At 40.9% G+C, this 15,163-nt stretch overlaps 1 protein-coding gene across 7 annotated transcripts in view; it reads right to left on the minus strand.

Annotated features, from left to right (window-relative positions):
* ZBTB25 (zinc finger and BTB domain containing 25) overlaps positions 1-15,163 on the minus strand; it is a 49,917-nt gene that overhangs the window by 34,276 nt on the left and 478 nt on the right. For 2 of the 7 annotated variants that reach the window (XR_016392193.1, XM_089907820.1), the window contains exon 1: positions 1,592-15,161. Coding sequence is in view for 5 of the 7 variants with exons in the window: in XM_089907820.1 (XP_089763946.1) it covers positions 1,592-1,764 (173 nt within the window). In the remaining 2 variants the exon portion in view is untranslated. Of the gene's footprint in view, positions 1-1,591; positions 15,162-15,163 lie in introns of those variants that run through there. The other 5 variants (XM_030763404.2, XR_016392192.1, XM_089907821.1 and 2 more) reach the window with 5 other exon arrangements.

Consider the following 15,163-nt stretch of genomic DNA (forward strand, 5'->3'; position numbering starts at 1 on the left):
AGTGTTTCTAATCTAGTTTCTACACTGACCCTTAAGTCGGAGAGGAAACTCTTTTGCATGGCAGAAAAGACTACCCATGACCTGTCCCCGACTCTAACCTCCTCTCCCCTTTGTGTCATATATTCCAATCATTCTGATCTACTCCATTTTCTGAATGTGCTAGCCTGGTTCATATCTGCATATGTTTTCATGCATTTTCCCCCTTTGCCTGCAACTGTAACTTTTTGCGTTCCTCTACAACATCTGAAAAACTCCTCCTGATCCTGCAACATTCAGAGCCTCTGTGAAACCTGTGCCAACCTTCTCAAAATAAGGCTGCTGACACTCCACTCTACCTTGTGCAGCACTTCTATTATAGACATCACAGTAACTATTAATAGCAGCAGCTAACGGTGCAAAGCTCTGTTCTAAGCATTTTAATATTATTAATCCATTTAATCTTCTCAATACCATGGGGTGGGTATATTATTCTAGTGTTTTACAGAGAAGGAAACTGAGGCGCAAAGAGATCAATTACACTGCAATTATTTTCTTTACATGCATTACCTCTCTCTTAGACTATAAACTTTTTTTTTTGGCTGCACCACCTGGCATGTGATCTTAGTTTCCGACCAGGGATTGAACCCACGGCCCCTGCACTGGAAGCAAAGAGTCTTTTTTTTTTTTTTTTTTTTTAAGCAAAGAGTCTTGACCACTGGACCACCAGAGAAGTCCCACCATGTAAGGTCTTTTAAAAAAAATCATACAGGGCTTCCCTGGTGGCACAGTGGTTGAGAGTCCGCCTGCCGATGCAGGGGACACGGGTTCGTGCCCTGGTCCGGGAGGATCCCGCATGCCGTGGAGCAGCTGGGCCTGTGGTCCATGGCCGCAGGGCCTGCGCATCCGGAGCCTGTGCTCCGCAACGGGAGAGGCCACAACAGTGAGAGGCCCGCGTACCGCAAAAAAAAAAAAAAAAAAAAAAAAATCATACAGTGTTGCATCACTTTTAACCTAGGAGGTATTAAAGCTATTTTCTTCCAAGAGCTCAGAATCTGGATACCACTTTATAGCCCCCTCCTTAATACCCCATGCTGGGGCAATCTAGATTTAAAAAATTTTTTTTGAAAAAACATTTGAAACAAACGACATTTGAACTGTAATACGGAATATAAAGTGGGCAGAGTTATGACATTGAAACCTTGCTATGAAAGTGTTATGGAATAGAAATCAATGACTTAGTGATTAAGAGCACTGATTTGCATTTGAGTTTAATATATTAGCTGTATAATCCTAGATGGACAAGTTACTTAACGACTCAGTTACAGTTTCTTTTTCTCTAAAAAAGTATGGATAACAGAATTTACATTAGATAAATGCTTAGTGCTTGTTTTTGGTATAAGCCTTCAATAGATTTTAGCCATTATTGTTTTCATTCTTATCTTCTACCATGAACCCTACACAGAGTTTAATGACAGATGTGTAAAAAAATTATAAATTTTTATTATTTCCTAAGGTGATCCTGTAACAAAGAATCCCCAAAATGAGATTATAATAAGGCTTAGCTATATCACAGTATCAAAAATACTTCTGATTTACAAAAGCACATCCTTACCTTGTTTGGTGAATAAATATCATCTTGAAATAGTTAGAAAAAGCAGCAAGCACTGCTCTGTGGGCTTTGAAGTAGACATCTCCAATGGCAACTGTGCAATCACACAGAAAACCAAATTCTCGCTGCATGTTCAGCTGCTGCAGAAGGACAAGGCTATGGCTAGCTGTGTCCATTGCGGCTCTGAGAAAAAGGATAATATAGATTTTTTTTTTTTACAAGGTTGGCTATAGATCACACAAACCTACAGAATACAAGGAGACCTAAATTTAAATGAAATTATTCAACAGTTTTCAATACTGTTAATTTTACCCCAAACTTAGCTAACATTAAATACCCCATTATGACAACTGATTTCAACCCTGCTGAAATGATAAAATGTGGCCTTTTTAAAATCTGGCAAGAAGGTGGCTTGGTGTGGTGACAAAGACGTGAAAGGAAGTCTGTCCTCTTTTATCCATGCAACCACAGTTTCTAGTCCTCAGTTTCCTCACTGGCAAAAATGGGAATGAGGTACTAATCCTCGCCTCAGGGCCAAATGAGATAAGTTATGTGAAAAGCACCTTGTAATGGAAACTACTATTCAAATGTTGACTATAAATGTTAATAACATTACAGTGTGTCCAGCCTGGGCTAGAGCTGTCACTGCTCCTTAGGGATCCTCTGTTATGCTCAGGGGACACTGGCCTCCTATCATATAATGTTTGGGTAACTTATCAGTCACAGGAGCCCTTAAAATAGATGTCAAGCCACATCCCCAGATTCACACGGGGCCTGGAGCCCAATGGGAAAGAACCTAAGCGCTGACCTTAACTGGACTCAGACACATACAAGCATGGAGGTTCCCGATGAAGTAGAATAAAGGATGGGACCACTGGTGTCATGGGAAAAAATCACGCATGAGGAAGAACATGCAAAAGAATTCTGGCGGAGAAGTCTAATGTGAGCAGAGCAGCAAGAACATTCGTGAGGGCCCTGGGAGGTGGGAGGCTGTGCCACCTTCTCCTTCCTCCACCTTCTCCACCTCAACTGTGCAGAGAGAAGGCACCTGTGGTAGAAAGGGCATCCCTGGGGTGCTGGGAGAACCTCCTCTAAAAAAACAGGTCCTAAAAAAAGAAATGAAGTTTTCCTACTAACCAGAGAGACCAAAGTCTTAAGGAGGTCAGTGATGAGAGTGTGGGTTTAGCTGTCTGAAGACTCGCAGTAGCTTGGACAGTAAAATGCTGAGTGGTGGATAATATAATAAAAACAGTCAACGGTTTATACTGTTTCCTGTATGTCAGGCATTTTTCACTCATTTAATTTTCAGTTCAACTCTATGAGAAAGGAAATACTCAATGCACCTTACAGATGAAGAAACAATCAGCACAGAGAGTTAACGGACCCAAGATCACGCTGCTCGTAAACCCAGGCAAATGGACTCCAGAGCCCCAATGTTCTCCCTCTCCACCTCCCAGAAAAAAACACGACTCATCAACTGAAGGAGCCTAGGGAACAGTCTACACATCAAGCACCCTGGGAAGCCTGCAAAGAAGAACCAGGGAGAAACCCAGATTTCCTACTGCTTAAGCAAATGTGACACAGCAAAACAAACATTTATACTTATTAGTGGATAAAGTCTAGATTATAACTGGTAAAGATAAAGGCAATTATTATTGATAAAAGGTTAAATCTATTTTTATTAAAACTACATATATAATGTACTAATATGGAATAATCTCCAAGACATAGTAAGTAAAAAAAGCAAAATGTAAAACTGTGGAGAGAAGACTACTATTTATGTAAAAGTGATAGTGGTTATTTTATTTTTAAAGGTGGGGGAATTTACACATAAATATATTCTTGTTTATATACACATGTCTGGAAAGGTTCAAAGAAACCAATTTTGCTTCTGGGAGGGAAACTAGGGAGCAGAGAGTTAAGGGTGGGGGGAACTATACTGTTTGAAAATGTTGAAATATTTCAGACAGACAGTAGGTAAAGAGAACAAGGTAACAAGCACCCACCCCTGGGCACAAAAAGTAAACATTACAAACAGGGTAGAGACACGCTGGCATCTCTCCCACACTCTACCCCCCCACCCACCTTGCCTCCAAAGGTAACCACCATCTTGATTTTGGTGTTTATGATTCTCCTGTACATTATCACATTCTTACTGCATGTGTTCAGATTCCTTAAGAACGTTTGGTATTGTTTTGCATGTTTTAAAATTTTATACAAATAATATTATACTTTAGGAATCCTGCAACTTGCTTCTTTTAACTCTACATTCATACATTCGATACTGAGCAGGGCCCTGTGGGGCTCTGGGGCACAAAGCCTTTCTGTGTCCCCCATTTCTTTGATTACAAGACATAGCTTTCATTCAGCCTCCATGACCTTCCCTGAATTCCAACAGGCAGATTAAAGCAGTTGTTAATTCGGGAAACGAGGGGATGCTAGACCAGAGAGAAATAAACAGTCATAGAAACAATAGTGCAGTCTTTGTGCAAGGTCTTGGTTCCCCATCAAGGGATACACACAACAACATCTTTGAGCTGTTTTGGAGATACTGAAACCCCCTCCAGGTGGGAGAAGTTAAGATTAACAATGGTATGCTGCCCACAAGCATGCAGACCCCAGACCAGCTGGAACCTGAAGGTTGATGTTGCCGACTCCTACTTACCTCACCACCAACCCATCAGAAGAATGTCCATGAGCTGATCATGCCCTCTTGGAACCATTACTATAAAACTTCTCAGTATCCTCCAAGTTGGGACACATAGTTTTTAGAGGCAAGAGCCCACTGTGTCCCCCTTTGCCTGGCAAAGTAATAAAGCTATCCTTTTCTACTTCACCCAAAACTCTTGTCTCCAAGATTCGATTCTGCACCAGTGTACAGAGAAACTGAGCTTTCGGCACCATTACTTTCAAAAATCCTACTAATTCAAACATAGTAGTTTCCCTTACTCCTCCCCCCGAGTAAAAATACAAAACAAAACAAAACTCTCCCATACCATCTCATTTTAAAAGCTTTTAAGCAGCAATGAAATAAAAAATAAGATAACAGAACCTACAAAGACCTGAGTCTACCTTCTTAGAAACGAAAATCCAGGTTGTGGGTATTGTTCCAAAAGGCCATTTAACCAAAAGTCAATATTTATTGTATTTACCACATTTTCCTGATTCTAAAATACCACCAATTTATAAGGAGATTAAAAAACCAAAATAAAACTCTATATTGGAGATTTCAATGTGAAAACATGTCTTAGATTCAATAAAATGGTTCAAATTGAAGTACCTTAAACCAGTCTTACAAACTGTCCCAAAAAACCGCCCTCAGATCATAAATGTTTTCAACAGTTCCATATATATATATATATATATTTATACATATAGTACATTAGTATAGTGAACTGTTGAACCATGTGGAAATGAAAATAGCACACTAAAAAGCCACATATACAAAAATCTGTGGTTAATGTTCTATGAGTAACAGTTAAATTCACTTATCGAACAAATATTTTGTGAAGAGAAATTTAATAAAGAGAAAATATTTGAAAGCATGCCTTGTACAAGGCACGGGGACAGAAAAAAATTACAATGATGTTGCAATCAAGATTATAGGCTAATAGGGGAGATAAAATATAAAACACAGTAACTATGACATGAAGTAAAAGTGGTAAGTGCCAATAACAGCAGTTGGAGAGCACACTATGAGGGAGAGATAAATGACAGGAAACCCAATGAAAAATAATCCATTTGAACTGGATTTCAATGAACGGGCAGAAGGTGAACATAGCATTCTAGGCAGAAAAAAACAGAATGAGTAGGGTTTCCCCGGTGGCGCAGTGGTTGAGAGTCCACCTGCCGATGCAGGGGACGCCGGTTCGTGCCCCGGTGCGGGAAGATCCCACATGCCGTGGAGCGGCTGGGCCCATGAGCCATGGCCGCTGAGCCTGCGCGTCCGGAGCCTGTGCTCCGCAATGGGAGAGGCCACAACAGTGAAAGGCCCGCGTACAGCAAAAAAAAAAAAAAAAAAAAAAAAAAAAAAAATGAGTAAAATCACCATCATTAGGCTTGGGAATCAAAACTGCTCTAGTAGCAACACACGTAAAAGATTAGCAAGGGAAAGGCATGGAGAAATAAAGACCAGCAAGTAGCCTTCTGCAATATCCAAACAACAGCAGTGGGAATGAAGAAAGGAATACAAGAAGATATACCAGATGGAGACTGACATGACTTGGCAGAGGACTGGATATGGTCAGCCACAGAGAAGATCAAGTCAAAAGTGAGTCTCAGAATTCCAGCTTGAGTAACTGGAAGAATTCATTCATTGCTTCGGGTCCTATTTGCAGAGTAACTGCCATGTGCTAGGTTGATACAAAGGTAGCATAGCAGAACGCCAGAGGAGAAGCACAGAAACTGGCTTCGTAAGAGAGAAGTTTCATTTTGGACACAGTGAGTTCGATGTGTCCACTCTAGGACATCTGAGTAGAAATGTTTAGCTACCTGTGGAGACAACAGGCAGCACTGGAAAGGAGATTCTCTTCAATAACAAGGCTTAAGTCACCAGGATTAGATGGCACTACTGAGTGAAATAAGAGGGGAAAAAAGCTAAGAATGAATCCTTTAAAGACAAGAATAGTACAACTAGACAGAAGAAGAGAAATAAGAAAATATATTGTCATTGAGAGAGATACAGAAAACGCAAGAACCTTGGTGGGAGGAGGTAGCAATGGTATAAAATGCTGCAGAGAAACACAGGATGAGGCCTATTACAAACACCCCCAAATGTGCTGACCAAGAGGTTTCTGGTGACCTCTGACAACAGTCCGGGAAAGCAGCAAGAGCAAAATATCTGGCTGCAGGGGAATGTCAGAAAGCAGAGGTCATAAAGGGTAGGTACAGACAGAACAGGACATTGAGGGAACTGCAGATCAAAGACTTTCAGGCTGAAGAGGGGTGTAATCTCTAGAAGCCAGAAAGAATGCAATCAAAAGTGTAAGTGTAGGGACTTCCCTGGTGGTGCAGTGGTTAAGAATCCGCCTGCCGATGCAGGGGATACAGGTTTGAGTCCTGGTCCAGGAAGATCCCACATGCCACAAAGCAACTAAGCCCGTGCGCCACAACTACTGAGCCTGAGCTCTAGAGCCTGCATGCCACAACTACTGAAGCCTGCATGCCTAGAGCCCGTGCTCCGCAACAAGAGAAGACACCACAATGAAAAGCCCACATTCTGCAACGAAGAGTAGCCCCCACTCGCCACAACTAGAGAAAGCCCACGCGCAGCAACGAAGACCCAACACAGACAAAAATTAATTAATTAATTAATTTTAAAAGTATAGGTGTAGCAGGTAGCCATGGAGAAAAAAGCAATCTCTTTTTCTGATGGTGGAAAGCAGATGGTTGAGGTAAGGAGAGAGAATTTGAGTGTACTCTTAGATGGCGTTGATTTTACGAACTATGAAGTCAGTCCATATGCAGAGGGAAGAGGTGAGTTTAGGCCTTGAAAGAAACCTATTAATCCCTGATGCTAATATAGAGTGTTGAAGTTTATAGAGAACTTTCACACACAATAATTTATTTCTCTTTCTGCTTCAGATGAGATCATTTACTTACCTTCAAGTTCACCGTCATTCCTAATCTAACCCATTCTTTATTTCAGATATATTTTCAGGACTAAAATTTTCATCTCATTCTTTCTTAGTATCTACTTCTCTGCTGAGATTTCCAGTCTGTTCACACATTACAACCTTATTTTGCTTTACATCCTTGAGCATAGTTATAGTAGCTGCTTTAAATCTTCTCAGCTAAATCCAACCTCTGGGTCATCTTGGGGTCAATCTCCACTAATTAGGGTGACAGTTTCCTGTTTCTTCATATGTCTAGTCATTGTGGAAAATATCTTAAACACTGTGATAACTAAAGACTCTAGGTACTGTAATATTCTTCTAAAGCGTACTGATGTTTTTGTTTTTTGCAAATTAACTAGGCTGAACTTAAACTCCAAGTTCTGCCTCCCCATGGTTTAGTTTTTTTGTTTTTTGTTTTTAACATCTTTATTGGAGTATAATTGCTTTACAATGCTGTGTTACTTTCTGCTTTATAACAAAGTAAATGTTATACATATACATATGTTCCCATATCTCTTCCCTCTTGCGTCTCCCTCCCTCCCACCCTCCCTATCCCACCCCTCGAGGTAGTCACAAACCACCGAGCTGATCTCCCTGTGCTATGTGGCTGCTTCCCACTAGCTATCTATTTTACGTTTGGTAGTGTATATATGTCCATGCCACTCTCTCGCTTTGTCACAGCTTACCCTTCCCCCTCCCCATATCCTCAAGTCCATTCTCTAGTAGGTCTGTGTCTTTATTCCTGTCTTACCCCTAGGTTCTTCATGACTTTTTCTTTTTTTTTTCCTTAGATTCATTATATATGTGTTAGCATACAGTATTTGTTTTTCTCTTTCTGACTTACTTCACTCTGTATGACAGACTCTAGGTCCATCCACCTCACCACAAATAACTCAATTTTGTTTCTTTTTATGGCGGAGTAATATTCCATTGTATATACGTGCCACATCTTCTTTATCCATTCACCTGTAGATGGACACTTAGGTTGCTTCCATGTCCTGGCTATTGTAAATAGAGCTCCAGTGAACATTGTGGTACATGTCTCTTTTTGAATTATGGTTTTCTCAGGGTATATGCCCAGTAGTGGGATTGCTGGGTCGTATGGTAGTTCTATTTGTAGTTCTTTAAGGAACCTCCATACTGTTCTCCATAGTGGCTGTATCAATTTACATTCCCACCAACAGTACAAGAGGGTTCCCTTTTCTCCACACCCTCTCCAGCATTTATTGTTTCTAGATTTTTTGATGATGGTCATTCTGCCCGGTGTGAGATGATATCTCATTGTAGTTTTGATTTGCATTTCTCTAATGATTAATGACATTGAGCATTCTTTCATGTGTTTGTTGGCAGTCTGTATATCTTCTTTGGAGAAATGTCTATTTAGGTCTTCTGCCCATTTTTGGATTGGGTTGTTTGTTTTTTTGTTATTGAGCAGCATGAGCTGCTTGTAAATTTTGGAGATTAATCCTTTGTCAGTTGCTTCATTTGCAAATATTTTCTCCCATTCTGAGGGTTGTCTTTTGGTCTTGTTTATGGTTTCCTTTGCTGTGCAAAAGCTTTTTAAGTTTCATTAGGTCCCATTTGTTTTTGTTTTTACTTCCGTTTCTCTAGGAGGTGTTTTTTTTTTAGTGCTAGGTGTGCTGTTTGGAGGCTGCTCAACACTAGTATACGTTTAGGGGCTGGCAAGAGATCCAAGCTGAGTTTAGATACAGGATTTGGGGTCTCCCCCCCAACATCCTTTCTAGGATTTTCCTCCTTACTTTCTACCTGTGTGGTCACTCTGAACTCTGTCCTCCTTTCTTCAAGCAAGTAAGACTACGGGTTATTATCACAGTTTTAGCCATCCCCTCATGTCCCCAACTGGGGCCTTCTCTCAGGCTAAAAGCCATAAAAATGGAAAATTATTCACAGCTGTTCCATTCTTCCAAGCATAGACCTCATTCCAGTTTCTGCTTGCTTTTTGTCACTCTTGAATGCCATCTGGTCGTTTTTAAAACTTTTTTTCAAGTTTATAATTTTTATTTGCAGAATTGTCCTGATAGGAACTCAGCCATCACCCTTTATCAACAGTTCTAAAAAGTTTTGGTCTCAAGATCCATTTACACTCTTAAGAAAAGTATTAAGGGCTGTTAAGAACTACTGTTTATGTGGATTATATTTATCAATATTTACCATATGCAGAATTAAGAGAAATTTTTTCAATTTTAATATATTTGAAATAACAATAAACCCATTACATATTAATATAAATAACATTTATTCTAAAAAAAATTTTTTTTTTAAGTGAGAAGGGTGGCATTGCTTTATATTTTGCAATCCTCTTTAATACCTGGCTTTAAAAAATACAGCTGGGTTCTTTTCTCTGCTTCTGCAATCAATCTGTTGCCACATGTTGTTTTGGTTCAAATGTATTAAGACAATTTGGCCTTGGCAAAAGGGAGATACTTGTAAACCTACTGAAAGGGTTTCAGGAACCTTCAAGGGGTCCTTGGACCACACTTTGAGAACCTCTGCCCTACTCTACCTTTTTTTGATCCTATGAGGTAGTGAAGCAGGTACTGTATTACTTCCATTTTCTGCTTAAGAAACCACAGGCTCAGAGAAGGCAGGAAAGGTACCCAAAGTCAGACAACTAGTTGTTAAATGGTGCTGGTAGAACTTCAGTTCAAGTCTGACTTTAAACTCAGTGCCCTTTCTTCAAAATTCCCATCTAGAACTTTCAACATATATACTGATGGCAGACGTTGCAAATATATTGAATCAAATAAGGGGGTAAATGTTCCAAGTTTATAACATGAAACAAACTCAAATCTGTTAAAAAAAAAAGTCATATATATATATATATATACACACACACACACACACACACACATATATAAGTTCATCCAGATTTGTTTGCATAATAGACCTTTCATGTGTTAAGGCAGCACAACCAGATTTTACCTAATGTTAATAGAGCCAATACATCACAAAGTTATTCAGAACATTTTTCTAATGTAACTTACTTTGCAGATTATTAGCTAAGCTTTTTATATAGCCTTTGCTCATCATTTTTTGACCACTCATTTTATTTTCTTTAGTATGTGGAATAGCCAAAGTTTCCTATGTATACAGAAACATCTTAGGAGTCACATGTGAGAATTTTTGGTGGAAATTCAAAATGTGAGAGAGGTTGCAAAAAAATAACCTATCATTATATTTACAAATACTATAGCCAAATGTAACGGTCCTACATCTTAAAATGCTTTATCTGTTATCAAAGTGGTATTTATAATAATAGCACTGATATTTAAGAGACTACAAAAACCTTGTTTACTTACTAGACTGCAATAACTCTGGGTTAGCTCAAACTAAGTAAGCTAGAACAGCTTAATACTAGTATCTTTGTTAGCTGAATTCAAACTTAGCTTGATACCCAACATCTTTGATTTTATTTTTAAAAATCTATTATAATAGTGAGACTGGACTCTCAGATCTATGGTAGCCAGAATGATGTCCTACAATACACAGCTTTTCATTCTTGCAGGCTAAAAGAATCTTTAATAAAAGAAGAAACAAAAGGAGTAAGACATCTGTTTCTTTAGAAAACAAAGTCTTAGATATTTTCTTTGTGGTTCTCACCACTGTGACTTTATTAGTTATTGTTAAGACATGGAGACAGGAAAGTTGGCCCAGGAATGTGCACAGCCTTTTTGAGATACTTACTCATGCCTATAAATACAAAGGTAAAAGGAGAAATACCCAAAGTGCTACATAATAAGACTTTATACAAGGATTTTAACTTTTTAATGTACTTTCACATGATTGTGGTGGTGTAACGTTTTATAACCAAGAGAATGTTTGCAGAAATCATTTTACCCCAGAATAGAGGCTCTAACTGCTGGCTGCATTGTAAAACCTTCCATGTAGAGTTGTACTGATGCCTGAGTCTTACTCCAGATGAACCCAAACAGAACTGCTGAGGGTAAGGCACAGATCCTTTTTTAAGCTCCTCAGGTGATTCTAATAAAATGCCTCAATGAAGAACCACTGCATTAAAAGAACAACGGATAAAGGAAACCCTAGAGACTATTTCACAAACTAAAGTTACAGAGAAAAAGACGCAATTTCACAAGAAGTGCTCAAAATGTGGGAATTATACCAGTTGCATTAAATGAACAAAAATCAACTACCGTAATTCTAATTTTAACTTTAAACTAAAATATTAGCCAGATTAAGAAACAAAAATATTCCCAAACTAGTAGGATGGGTATTGGGGGCGGATGAGGAACACAACATTTTCAAACTTTTTAAAAAGTACTTAGGAAAAAGAGGTGTATTTAACTCTCTCATACACTATTACACCTATTTTCATAATATCTGAAAATGACATGGAAATTCCAAATCTGAAAATTATTGTGTGAGGTAAAACCTGCAGTAATTCTAGGCATTTGCTTATGAAAATCACTGAGAGTATAAGAGAAGAGGGTAAGAAGCAGACGTGGTAAATGACACAGGAAGAGCAGTCATGCTCTAGAAACCTTTAACGGAACAGGGAAACGTTAGTTTGGGGCCTCCTGCCTGTTGGCAGACACAGCCAGCCTACTACATCTCTACCCCCATCTAACCAACATGTGGGATGCCTGATAAAGCCGCAACACCAGGCAAACAAGAATGCTAACACCAGTGAGGGCAAATTTCTACTGGACTTTAAAAATATCAGAACCCCGTAAAGGAAAGGAAAAGGTTCTTCTTAGTCTGCTAAAAAAATAAAGTCTGCATTTCTGAAAGAAGAATAAGCTACTCACAGGACAGGAGAAAGCTGGAAAACAACAATGCTAGCACACACCTAGAATACGGTATAAACAAGAATGATTATAACTTCTGAATATAGGTGAACCACTACTTCCTTTGCCATGGAATGTTCCACAAACACGTTATCCACATGGGCTAATGAAACCCTTTGCTTAAAGTGCCTAGGGTTTTTTAGGGGGAACAAAAAGTCATTGTATGACTGATTTGTAACCAGGGAAGAAATGAATTAGAAAATTTTCAAAAATAACTAAAAACACTATAAACACTTTTTCTCCAGGTAAGGTTAAAAAAAAAGAAAGAAAGAAAAAAAATTCCTACTAGCAAAGGGAAAGTAGAAGTGTTAATAAATTCAACCAATAATCCTGAAACTAATGTTTGTTACTCTCTTTCCTCTTCCTCCACTTTCCCTAAGCAAGTTCAAGTAGCAATATCTCTTCTATCCTAGAGGAAATACTGTTTAGTTACTATCGATAGCTATTATTATACAGAATAAATAGTATGTGCAAGGCCTTGTGCTAAATGCTCTATGCACATTATCTCTTTTAACCCTCACCATGACTATATGTATTATTTTTATTTCCATTTTACAGATGAGGAAAAAACCTAGGCTTAGGACACACAACTAGCAAACAGCATAAAGTGGGGATCAAAAGTTACGTCTGACTCCACAGCCTGTGCTGGTAACTATAAACTGGAACAGTATTTTTCTTAGCATTCTTCTCTGAAAAGACTGAATTTCACATGCAATTTGGAATAAATAAGCAGAAAGGGGGCACAGGAAGTGGTGCAGAAATACTTTATAATTTATCAAGATAAGAGCACCTGTGCTGCTTTTTAAGACAAGGGGGAAAAAACCCTCAACGCTTTTCTGGCCCTGTTATTACTAAAATGGAGAAGTTTTTCTTTAACAAGATGGTCAAGCACCATCTATGGACCATAGTAAATAAATCACTTCGGTTCAGTGGTGGGGAGGGCATTATGCAACACTTCCCAGCACAGCCCTGGCCAGGGTAATTTATGGCCAAGGCACTCGGGCCCCTCCTCCCCAGCTAGACAGCCTGGCTCCTTTGCATTCCCCTCAGGAGATAGGGTGGAAGCACACAGCTCCACTTTCTAAGGCATAGAGGGCAGCTGAAAGTCCTGCTCAGCCTCTCTGGGCAACCACAGGCGCCAATAAATCAGCCACAGGCGATTCTCTCATCCCCTTCCTGGCTAGAAGTGGTAGCAAGATCTAATGCAAAAGAGCACTGACCAGACTTGGGAGATAAAGTGATTTAGGCTTGAACTCTACTGCAAATGACTGCATCATCAAAGCCAGGTAAATCTCTGAGACTCCTTCCTCACTTGTAAGATGGAGACAATACTACCTCCTTTTTGCTAAGTATTCAAAATTCATCTATGAAAGCAGCTAGCCACTGCAGGTACTCAATAAACAGTGACCACACCTGAGCAGAATCCCTCTACTACCTCCAAGACATTCAGAGCAGGGCTGGGCAAAAAGGTGTAGCAAGTCATGTGAGGTCCCCTCCTCTTTTCTTGCTGACCATCCCTGTGATGCTCCACTGCTTCCTGATAACCTCCCAGCCATCAGAACTCATCTATTCTGCTTCCTATCCCATCGGTGTTTTGTTCCCTATTAAGGAGCTGATGTCTGATAATGGATTAATAACTTACACTTAATTAAAGCACATGCAGATTGCTAAAGAGGTCTTTGATGCCTTTACCCAAGGAAGCAACCAATGCTGTAAATCTTGGTTATTCTTGCAGAGAATAGGGCTGAATTTGGGGGCGGGGGGGGGGGGGACGACGACGACAAGCTTTGAGCCCAAAGTACATTAATAGGCAGCTTATTCCACCTAGAAATGGTCAACCGCATTCCTTAGGATACCAGAGCCATCACACTAGCCAAGTCTGATTTCTCAATAACCGGAATCAAGTCAAGCATAATCACCTCTGGCAGATAGTCTCTACGGTGCGTGGGTTAAACTGGCACCGCACTCCGGCTGTGGCGAGGAGCGTAACGACCAAGGCATCTAGAGCCTTGGGGTCCAGTTAGTGAAGAGGTATGGGACTTCGATCAAGCTACACCGTCTTTCGGCCTAGTGTCCTCATCTGTAAAATGAGAGGGATGAACTGCATTTTCTATAAGGCCCCTTTCAGCTTTAAAATTTGTGATTACAGGGCTTCCCTGGTGGCGCAGTGGTTGAGAGTCCGCCTGCCGATGCAGGGGACACGGGTTCGTGCCCCGGACCGGGAGGATCCCACAGGCCACGGAGCGGCTGGGCCCGTGAGTCATGGCCGCTGTGCCTGCGCGTCCAGAGCCTGTGCTCCGCACGGGAAGGGCCACAACAGTGAGAGGCCCGCGTACCACAAAAAAAAAAAATTTGTGATTACAAAGTGTACTTTACACATTTCACAACATCCTTTGAGAATCAACAGCTTTGCCAAGAAGACTTTAGTCTCAAGAGAATGCATGCCATTGGGGCGTTAATTTATGAAACATGTTAGCTGCTGTCAATTTCCAGGTACAGCTTAGAGGAGCTTGACAACAGCCTGCTTGCTTTCTCCAAATAATGAGTGCTAGAGAAGGCAGTGATAGATGGAGCAAGCTTTAAAAAGAAAAACTGACTTTGCTTAGAGTGAGATTAATATAATCTGAAAAAAGAAAACAATTATGGGGATGGTGGGGGCTTCCTGCCCTAGAGACGGGGTAATCACAAACGGGGGTGGGGAAGGGAGGACAGTGGCTGCAGCGTCCCGCAGGTGGCACCTGGAGACCCGCCCATTGGCGAGAGGGGTCGGGGGTGCGGCTGCATGGGGAATGCCTCAGGCTCGTCGGGGCTTCCCGCGCCGGTCGCACCCGGACTGGCAGCCGGAAGGACTCCGTGCCTTTAATGCGCCCCCGCGCCCTCTCCGGGCCTGCGTCAGGCCCCGGCAGCCGCCTGGTGCGGGCAGCGAAGGGCAGCTCTGGACCTCCTCCGCCCAGTTCTCACTCGCGGTTGCCATTTTCCTCCACTGCCCTGACTGACATCTCATACAGACCAAAAGCACCCCCCTCCCCAGCTACTTGCATCTGTCCCGCGACCGACGCAGCTGCAGGCCGCCGCCCCATGCGACTCGCGACGGGAGGGACCGAGCCCGGGGCAGCCCACAGGGGCCGGGCCTC

Source organism: Delphinapterus leucas, chromosome 2 (genome assembly GCF_059928025.1).
Source record: "Delphinapterus leucas isolate spDelLeu-1000000601 "Yukka" chromosome 2, BTC_Dleu_Yukka2, whole genome shotgun sequence".
NCBI classification, from domain to species: Eukaryota; Metazoa; Chordata; class Mammalia; order Artiodactyla; family Monodontidae; genus Delphinapterus; species Delphinapterus leucas.